We start from the raw sequence: 9935 nt of genomic DNA, 5'->3' as shown, positions 1-9935 counted from the left end.
TTGTATGTTCTCGGTTTAACGTATACTACAAATTTTGTTTAGATCAGTAAGGATAAAAAATCCTTTATCAAAAATTCACTATTTACGTCTCCCGGTGCCGTGTCGGTTATGCCGTAAGACTTCGACGGGCCATAACTTCTTCGTTATAACTCGGATTTCGGCGTTCTTTATATATACGGAACCCTTGAGACATATTCTACAACTTGGTTAAGATTATTTATTCTAAATAATCTTTTGTCGAAAAGTCGTTTTCGACCCCTATTATCTCTAAATTGACTAGCCCGGATCTGCGGGCGTTACAATCAGCGACCTCACGGCAAGATGCAGCCATTGGATATCCCCGTTTGGAAATGGGAGGATATTACCATGGATTTCATTACGCAGTTGCCTCGGACTACGCGCAAAGTGGATTCGATTTGGGTCATTGTGGATCGATTGACCAAGAACGCACATTTTATCCCGATTCAGGAGAGTATCTCTGCAGAGAAGTTGGCTGAGGTATACATCAGGGAGGTCGTGGAACGTCATGGGGTGCTGGTTTCTGTGGTTTCAGACAGGGACATCCGGTTCACTTCCCGATTTTGGAAGAGGTTCCACGACGAGTTGGGTACTCGTCTGCATTTCAGCACGACTTTCTATCCGTAGACTGACGATAAGAGCGAGCGGACTATTCAGACCTTGGAGGATATGCTTCCAGCGTGTGTTTTGGATTTCGGTGGGAGTTGGGATACGTATCTTTCGTTAGCGGACTTTTCGTATAACAACAACTATCACGCCAGCATTGATCGACCTCCTTTTAAGATGCTCTATGGGAGAAAATGTAGGACCCCGATTTGTTGGGGTGAGGTCGGTTAGTGAGTCATAGGGAGTACCGAGGTGGAACTCAAGACTACTCAGTTGATTTATCAGGTTCGGAATAGACTCCAGACAGCTTAGAGTCGGCAGAAGAGCTATGCCGACAAGCACCGATCAGATCTAAAGTTCCAGGTTGGGGATATGGTTCTCTTCAAGGTGTCACCTTGGAAAGGTGTCATCCGATTCAGGAAGAAGGGCAAATTAGGCCCCAGGTACATCGGTCCTTTCAGGGTTTTGGCCTGGGTGGGATGGGTTGCTTATTGCTTGGATCTTTCCGAGGAGCTTAGTCAGATCCATAGCACATTCCATGTCTCTCAGTTACGTAAGTTTCTTATGGATGATTCTGTGGTGGTTTCTATTGGAGGATATTCAGGTGGATGATTGACTAAATTATATCAAGAGACCGGTGGCGATTCTTGACTGGAAGACGAAAACCTTGAGGAACAAGGTTATTGAGTTGGTGAAAGTCCAGTGACAGCATCGCAAGGGTTCAGAATGGACGTGGGAGCCGGAGGACGATATGAGGGAGCATTACCCAGAGTTGTTCGGAGCAGCGGACTTCGAGGACGAAGTCTGATTCAAGTGGCGGAGAATTGTAACACCCATAATGTGGTAAGTTCCTTTTTAGCCCTTATTGCAAAATTCTTTACATTTTGGTCCCCCTAGCTAGTACGCTTAGCGGACTAGTCATTTCCGGATCGCGAGACTCATCCACGTATGTGAGACGTACATAGAGTACGCATGTCGTATGGGAGGTAAGGGCATAACCCTAATTTTTAGGCTTTACAACCTATTTAAACAACCTTTTTAACCCTTGGACACCCTATTGATCAGCTTCCATCATCTTGTGCCCTAATATTGAAACCATAAGTGCCTCTTGTGAGTTTTGAGCTTGTAAGTGAGATTTTGGTGGTGTTTTAGTGCAAGAAGAAGAAGAAGAACTCTTGGTGGTTTCTTGGGAGTAGCTTAGGCTTGTAGACCCAACTTCATCATCATCATTTCAATCCATTTGAGGTATAAAGTTCTCTACTTGATGGTTCAATATGCTAGACCTAGTTTTAGGACTTAGTTTATGCATTCTTGGGTCTTTTAAGTTAAGGTTGAGCTTTTGATCTACTCCAGAATCAATAGATGTTAGATCTTAGCTCCATAGAGGTCCATTGTTCATAAAAATGCAAACTTTGTGAAAGATATTGATCCATGCAAGTGTAAAGAGCTTTATTAAGCTTTTTTTTGAGTGTTGGGTCCCATTAAGCCATGCATGAGTGTAAAGTTTCCAACTTTATGTGATAAGTTACCTTATAGAATAAGATATGAGAGTTTGGCACATTGTCTTAGCCGATTAAGTGCTTAATGAAGTGGTTTGGTAGTCTGGGGAGTACGCTAGGCGTACCCAGCTGGTACGTTGCGCGTACTGACCACAGACGGAGTACGCTAAGCGTACGAGCTGAGTACGCCCCACATACTCAATAGATGCACCTTTGGGCTTGACATTCTCGGTTTGGGCCATAGTTTGGTTTTTTAATAATGGGGCCTTGTTGGGCCATTAGAATTATGATTTGGGCTTTTAACTAGTCTTTTGGGCTTCCTTGGATTTAGGCCCATGATGGGTTTTGGGCCCAATTTGGAAGATTGGGCCATATTGGGCTTTGGGTTGGGCCTTGGTTTTGGGCCAAGTAAGAAAAAGGGTAAAATGGTCTTTTACCCTGATTATGGGCTAAGTAGCTTAGATTCTTGGTTATGGGTCGAGATCCAATTATTAATTAGATATTATTGTGACAATGATAACGCGGGGATTTTTCCAGACCAACAAACCGAGATTCATTTGAGTGTTTCAGTAGCTAGAAGTGAGTTTCCTTACTATGTTTTGCGGGTCGAAGGCACCAATAACAACCCATGGTTTGTTATGTTTAGGATGCTAGATGTCTGCGTGACTCTTGCATATGTATGTGTTTGTATGTGTACCGGGCGGGGCCCGATGACCATGTTGTATGCTATTTATCTTTGTGATTATTGCCAGTGTTATGTGTTTATATGTTATATGTATACTGGGTGGGGCCCGATGACGGGCGGGGCCCATTATGTGCTTATTATGTATGGTATGTGGTATTTTGGGGAGCTCACTAAGCTTTGTGCTTACGGTTTTCAGGTACTTTTTGTTTGAAAGGGAAGAGCCCAGGATGATTGCAGTGCACACACCACTTCGTTCCGTATTTTATGTTACTCTGATGTAGTTGATACACTTTGTTTCACCATGGTTTTTATGATGATGTTTTGGATAATGGTTTTATTACTTTAAAAACGAAAATTTTTGTCTTAATTTTTGGGACATTACATTTCACTTCGGGTTTGCTTGATGATCATGTCTAGCAATCTTTTGGTGATGTTTTTCTACTTCAGTTGACTGATTATGGTGTAAAGACATTTACTTTCACTAGATCTTGATGAACCTTAGTTGAATATGTTTTGATTTCATTATATTGGATTATGTGAGTTTGGTTAATACTCATGGGCGTAACCAATATAGGGCAAGAGTGGGCCTTGGCCCACCCACACAAAATTAAGGTTACATATATATGGTATGTACAATATAGTTTTTTGTTAAATAAAATGAATTAGGGTTGTGATATGGCCTATTCCATTCAAAATTTGAAATTAGTAGAAGATAATAAATTGTTGTCTATGTCGATTAGACTCCGTTTTAGATTATTTTAATGATGTAAGACAACATCGTGTGCAACTTAAAATAAAAAATTTAGTTAAGAATGCATATATAGTTACATTTTGTTATCGTTTGAAGAATTTTGCCACTTGTTCATATTTTGTATATTATTTGGCCAACCCAAAAACAAAATCCTGGCTACGCCACTGTTAATACTTGTGTTTGATTGATCGCCTTACCTTTCATGTTAAAATTATGATTTTTTATTGCTTATTGCTTAGTATTATTAGGATTAGATGATCATTCTATCTTGATGTACTTGAATCATATGAATCTAAGATCATTAGGTTTGTAGGATTGGGACTTTGATAGCCTAGGGTTAGGTAATATTAATCGGTGATTTTAACTGTGTTAGAGAGCATTAAATATTCATATTATGCTTAGATTGATTGTTATGATCATTGACAAGAAATCAATAGATTATATCATTCATAGTTCGAATATATTTAATTAATTATGTGCTCACTAATTGCATGATCATTGTGTTAGTTGTTCATTAATTATTAGTACTAGGAATTCCTACCAAGATAACCAGTCATATTGCAATTCGATAATCAACTCATTAATCCATTGAACTTCTAATAAATCTAACATAAAAAACTTGGGGGACACGAATTCTAGTGGAAGTACTTCTTATCTATTGTTTTAATTTAGTTCTTTACTTTGTTTGTTTAATTGAGTGTTAAACCTAGTTTAATTTAGTTTAAATAAAAACCCTTTTTACCCTTTCTATAAATTTAATTAGCATTTGAATTATTTGATCTAAACCATTCTCGTTCCATGAGTTCGACACCCTTTTTTACCTTAAACTATATTACTTCACGACTAGATACACTGCCTATTTGTGTTTAAGGCTAGTTGAGATTTGATAGGACTTTATAAATAAAAAATTAGTGCATAAAAAACACATAATTAATCTTAATTGGGTTGGTTGGCTTCAAGACCCTGATCTTACTATTTCTTTGATGCAACTGTTTGGCTTTGTCTAGCTTAACAAAATGTTGTTTAAAAAAAAAATTATTTGTTTCTTGCACATAAATCCACTATACCATCAATATTTCTAAATTGACGAGGAATGCTCAGAAGAGAAGAGCCTTAAATATATTCTTGATCAAGTCTTTGCGGCTTGCTGCACATGATATGCATCATAACTCATAAGTAACGTGATACATTTCTTAGCCTACAAGGCTTGCTTCTTGCGATTTAGTTCATACTGCTTAACAATTTTCCAAAGCATTGCTAGCGTGCTACTCTATGTAATTATGATCATTTGGGATATGAATGTTGGGAACGAAGGTATACTTGCTGAAAATACAATCTAAGCGTTAGTAAAAAAAAGTAATGAATTCAAAATGTTTTAGGAGTTAAATTATTCTGGTTGTTGACAAATCTTTATAATGGTCTTAGATATATTTTCTTTGAAGCTCTTCAATGCCAAACTTCATTGTACAATGATACAACGTAGTATTGATTGTGTCATGCATCCCAATGGGAAGATGTTATGTGACAATGGAGCAATGGAGAAGATGGAACATGGAGACTAGAAGTGGAAAACAGCCATAGGGCTATAAAAAGAAGTGAGGCTGAAGGGTAAAGAAATAAAAAGGAGATCTAAATGGATAAATGCTTCCTTCCTTCACTGAACATATCAAGACATGTTATATATATTAAGTAAAAAGCGCTCCTATATATCTATCCCATCAAGTTATGTCCTCATTAACTCGAAAAGAGCCATTCACTTAGTATTACACTCACAGGGGCGGAACACAACCATGAATAGTGAGGGGGCCGACAAAGTTATACACATATAGTATAAATATTACTTTAAATTAGACTATATGTTTGAACAATTTGCATACAAGGCTTTTATTTATGTACAATACTCGTAAATCATATTATACGTATAAAATAAACAATTCAGAAAACTAATCAAATTAATGAAACGATTACATCATGAAATAGCTAGTAAAAAACAAAAAAAAAATAAATAAACATAACAATATATTCACAAAATATATAATATATAAACAGAGATAAAAATTAAAAGTTTTATTCTATACATTAAAGTATCTCTACACACAGTTGACACATTAAACATTAAAAAATATTTACTTTATGAACTTCTTATAATGTATCTCATTTACTTTATTGTATTGTCATATCTACTTTATCAGACATGAGATATTGGGTCATATACTCATAGTCATATTTATCATAACTCCGTATTATTACAAATTAACAATCAGTCGAAAGAAATAAGATCATCAACGTGAGAGAAAGTAACAAAAGGTTGAAAAACAGACAGTTTAAAACGGCAAAACCTGGTAAGTGGCAACAGGCGTGAGTCAAAGGCGGTGACCAGAGTCAAGGACGACATTCAACAGTAACCAGTGGTGTTTTGAAGATTGTGACGGGAGACGATGTACCGCAGATCAATGGAGAAGCTGTGAACGGCGTGAAGTTCTATATCGGTTAGGGTTTTTAAAATTTTTGAGTTTTGGAAATTATTTATTTTAACTTTTTGTACTATTAGGTACCGATAATATGTAAGATTTGTGGATTTTCTTAGATTAAAAGATTCGTGATTTTTTTATTTTAAAATAGAGATTAATATTGATTAGGATTTGTTACATTTTGATTATTAAATTTTTTTTTGGGTTTTTTCTTACTCAAAAGACCTTTCTGTTTTGTTTATTTTCTGATGCTGCTAAAATCAAGAGGTGGTTTTCTTATATGAAATAGGTAAAAATAGATAATTACCATCTTCAACGATCTGCAAATGCATTTTAAAGATTTTTCTGTATTTTACTGGTATAAGAAAGGAAAAAACATGGGGGGCCATGGCCTCCCCTGGCCCCTTAAAGGATCCGCCACTGTACACTCAAACTCTATTTAGAAAAGGTTTTGATATTAATTCATATAAGAAAAGTGATTATATTTATCATATATAAATAAGATTAATAGTTAAGAGTCCATGGTGTGATGGGATATAGAGAGAACATGGATGAAAAGTTGGGATGGTATTCAAGATTGTTGAAATGTTGAGGGTCTTCATTCTTGTAATTCCATAATTATTAGTGAGTTACTTCGTGAAATAGGCTTGAGAGGCCAAAAAACTCATTCAAATTTGCAAAAACAGTTTCCTTGTATTCATCCCAAATGTGGATCCAAAGAACAATAGACCCCAAAAATAGAGATGAGCAAAGGCATCATCATACACTTAACCCAAAGATACAAATCATAATATTCAACTTACAACACTCTTATTGACGTATAAATTCCAAGATTTTAACATTTTTGATGAAACATATGCTAAAAGAGTCCAATCAGATCCACCAAATTTAAGCAGAAACCGAGATGCATTCAATTGCTTGTTTGCATATTCCTGTCATCGTTGCCTCAGGCCCATACACCTACAACACACAAGCCAAAGTAAATTATTGACTAATTTGCCCTTGAAAGGTTCCAAAAGTAAAGAATTGTGAAGGGAAATAAAATAAGATCTAATAATGTACCTCAATGGGGATACCAAGTTCGGCTCCAAGTGCACGCATTCTTGCAAGTCCTCTTTGGTAATTTGGACCTCCTCTTCGCACATAGATGTGCATGTTTGCAGCTTTCAACTTAGCTACCTACACATTTTTAACCAATGGAAAAGTCAGTTTTGCCCTTTTGGTTTAAAAGTTAAAAAGATGAGATCTGATTTTGTCACCTTCTCTTTCATTGCACGAATGATGCCATTGAAGGTGGCTGCAACATCAGTGAAGTTAGCAATTCCACCTCCCACCACAAGTGCCCTCCTTTGACCATCAGGATCAGCAGTTGCACACTGAAAAGAAAATAAACAATCAGAATTCAAAAAACAAGGGAACTTGACATGAACCATATTCTTGAAGGGTAAAATGGTAATTACATCAATCACAACTCGAGCATATTGCAGAACTTCCTCTTCATTGGGTGCACCACTATATTCTGCATAGTTTCCAAGCTCAGAAGCATAACCAAGATCTCCAACTGTATCTGCATAGATGACACTAGCACCACCACCAGCCACCATAGTCCAAATTCGCCCTTTTGGGTTAAGAACAGTGAACTTCAAAGATGCACTGGTCTGCAAGAAACCAAAAAATAACATTTTAAAACTAAATCTTGAAAAAAAAGGGTTTAAACTTTCAAATATAATGTGTACCTTTTCGTCAAGTCCATGAATAAAGCTTTCAGTAGCACTCATAACTCTTCCAAAGGGCATTGGGAATTCGATACTGCCCCACCTGTGAAATTAGAAGAGAAGTTAGAGGAATTAACAAAGCTGCCACAAGTATGGAAATCAAGATTTAAAAAGATGTGTACTTTTTGAAATTCTTGAAAGCAGCAGTATCATCAAGCTCGCCTCTCATATCAAGAGGATAAGCCTTTCCATCTACCAATGTGAACGGATTCATTTCTAGGAAAGTGAAATCAAGATCTAAAAATGAAAGAAAACACCAAGATTAATAACGGGTTTTGACTAGATTTATGATTTAGGGGGAAAAAATATGATTTTTGCTTCCTTTTTTTTTTTACCTATGAATAGGGAATATATGTGTGTGATGAACTGCTCGATTACAGATTTGAATTCCAATGGGAGAGTGGCAACAAGTGGAGCACAGATTTCTTGATTTAAAGATACCCCTGTTGGTAAAAATATTGTCTTCACTTTGTCCCAATTTTCTTCAATGTCAATTCCTCCACATTCTGAGAAGCTAATGCTACACCCTAATCTCTCAGAAACAATGTTGATATAGAACTCTTCGTTATGTGGGACAAATGGTTCAACAATGAATGTGGTTATGGGTCCTTGGCATCCTCCCATTACAACCTATCAAATCCAGAGAAGTTTTTTAATAATGGAAATCAAAGATAGAATGGAATAAGTAAATCATGTTTGTTTGCCACGTATGAATGTAATGGAGTATTCCTTAAGAGATGTGATTCGTTCTCTTGTGTAATGGAATGGAATGACCAATTCCATTCTGTTTGATTCAATTCTTCATTCTAAACAGTGATTACCTCTTTCCCCAGTCGCTCCTTTACGAATTCAGCAACTTGAGCCAAATCAAGATTCAGGGCAACAAGTCCACTCTTGCCACGCTTTCCAAACAACATGTCGGGTTTCACAACCAGTTTGGATGAAGATAACCATGGTTCCCTCTCTACAAGCTCATTGAAGTCGGTTGATTCTGTAACCTAATGCACCAAAAAGACATCGATCAATGAAGAATTCGGCAACAATTGATAAAATAGTGCTCAAAGGTCACACATAAAGGGAGTATTTTTGCGTATTTCAGTTCTTTTTACTTGGATTCAGATGAAACATATTTCAATCTCAAAACCCAAAGTTTGGGTCAAAAGGGAATTAAAATCAAAACAGTCACCAAGTCTAATTAGCCAATGGCTGTATCATGTCAATATTGGAGTGAGAAATGAAATCAGAGCCAAATTACAGATTAAAAAGGAAAATGGTTTTTGAGACGAGTTAAAGTTTGCATGTAGTTATATAACAATAAGAATTAGGGCACCAAATGAAAGCCATAGATCTAAAAATAATTTAAAAAAAAAAATCATGAAATTATTTTTTACCTGTGCAGATTTGATGGGCAGTTCAGAACCAGAAATCCTCTTATAATGCTCCTTCACCAACCTCTTGGAATCATACTCTCGGATCTTCTTGCGTGCCATTTCTGTTGTCCTAAAACCCTGTTCTTCGCCAAAACCAAACCCAGAAAATCTTAACTCAGATCCACATTACCCAGATCAGATTACTCAAGATATTAAAAATTGGATTGATTTATCAAAACCTCAGATCATGAATTGGCATATAATCAAATAGAGGTTGAAGAAATTTGAAACTTACCGGTGAGAGATGATAGAAAAGGGTGTGTGTGTTGTTGTTGTTGGTTGAAAGATGCAATGCAACGGATACTCTGAGAATGTTGAACCAACACTTAACAATTTATAGTTGAATTTGGTGGCTTTTTATTTATTTTTCAATTATATTTATTTAGAAATTATTGGGTGTTTCTTTTAGCGGGAAGAAGAGTAATCTGGACGATACCTACCGGCCACCTCACACCTCAACACCCACAAGTCAAAATTGGTAAAACTTGTATCACAACATGTACAAATAAATAAATAAATAATATAAAAATGCATTTACATTTATTAATTATATATTTTTTTATCGTATTTTTAAATTAAAAAAGTAAGATTCGTTTGTGATGCACCAAGTGAGTGTATAATAGTATACAGTAAACCTCGTTATCATAAGTTTACTATGATTTCAAAATATATATATATATATATATATATATATATATAT

General features: G+C 36.1%; 1 protein-coding gene across 2 annotated transcripts; it reads right to left on the bottom strand.

The window, feature by feature from the left end:
• Positions 1–6703: 6703 nt before the first annotated feature.
• Positions 6704–9610, bottom strand: LOC145165790 (ATP-citrate synthase alpha chain protein 2-like). 2 transcript variants are annotated; one of them, XM_079084684.1, is made up of 10 exons: positions 9471–9610; positions 9197–9318; positions 8627–8803; positions 8141–8435; positions 7928–8042; positions 7767–7848; positions 7491–7688; positions 7290–7406; positions 7093–7209; positions 6704–6990 (listed from the first exon to the last, which is right to left on the bottom strand). In XM_079084684.1, exons 2-10 carry the CDS (start codon positions 9293–9295, stop codon positions 6919–6921), a joined length of 1272 nt encoding a protein of 423 aa, XP_078940810.1. In that variant the 5' UTR covers positions 9296–9318; positions 9471–9610; the 3' UTR covers positions 6704–6918. The 2 variants fall into 2 exon arrangements, with proteins under 2 accessions (XP_078940810.1, XP_078940809.1); XM_079084683.1 differs by having other exon boundaries at positions 9197–9313; positions 9471–9600.
• Between the last annotated feature and the right edge of the window lie 325 nt (positions 9611–9935).

This window comes from Lactuca virosa, chromosome 3 (assembly GCF_052849685.1).
Source record: "Lactuca virosa cultivar CGN04683 chromosome 3, Lactuca_virosa_CGN04683_v6, whole genome shotgun sequence".
Classification (NCBI taxonomy): Eukaryota; Viridiplantae; Streptophyta; class Magnoliopsida; order Asterales; family Asteraceae; genus Lactuca; species Lactuca virosa.
Note: the sequence above shows the minus strand (reverse complement) of the source record. Positions and strands in the feature narration are given on the sequence as shown.

Excerpts from the sequence above, each read along its gene's own strand:
- LOC145165790 (XM_079084684.1), bottom strand. The coding sequence starts at position 9,295 with ATGGCACGCAAGAAGATCCGAGAGTATGATTCCAAGAGGTTGGTGAAG. Across the intron at positions 8,043-8,140 it reads CATATATTCCCTATTCATAG|ATCTTGATTTCACTTTCCTA; the intron begins GTAAAAAAAAAA and ends TTTCATTTTTAG. Across the intron at positions 7,407-7,490 it reads ATGCTCGAGTTGTGATTGAT|TGTGCAACTGCTGATCCTGA; the intron begins GTAATTACCATT and ends TTTTCTTTTCAG.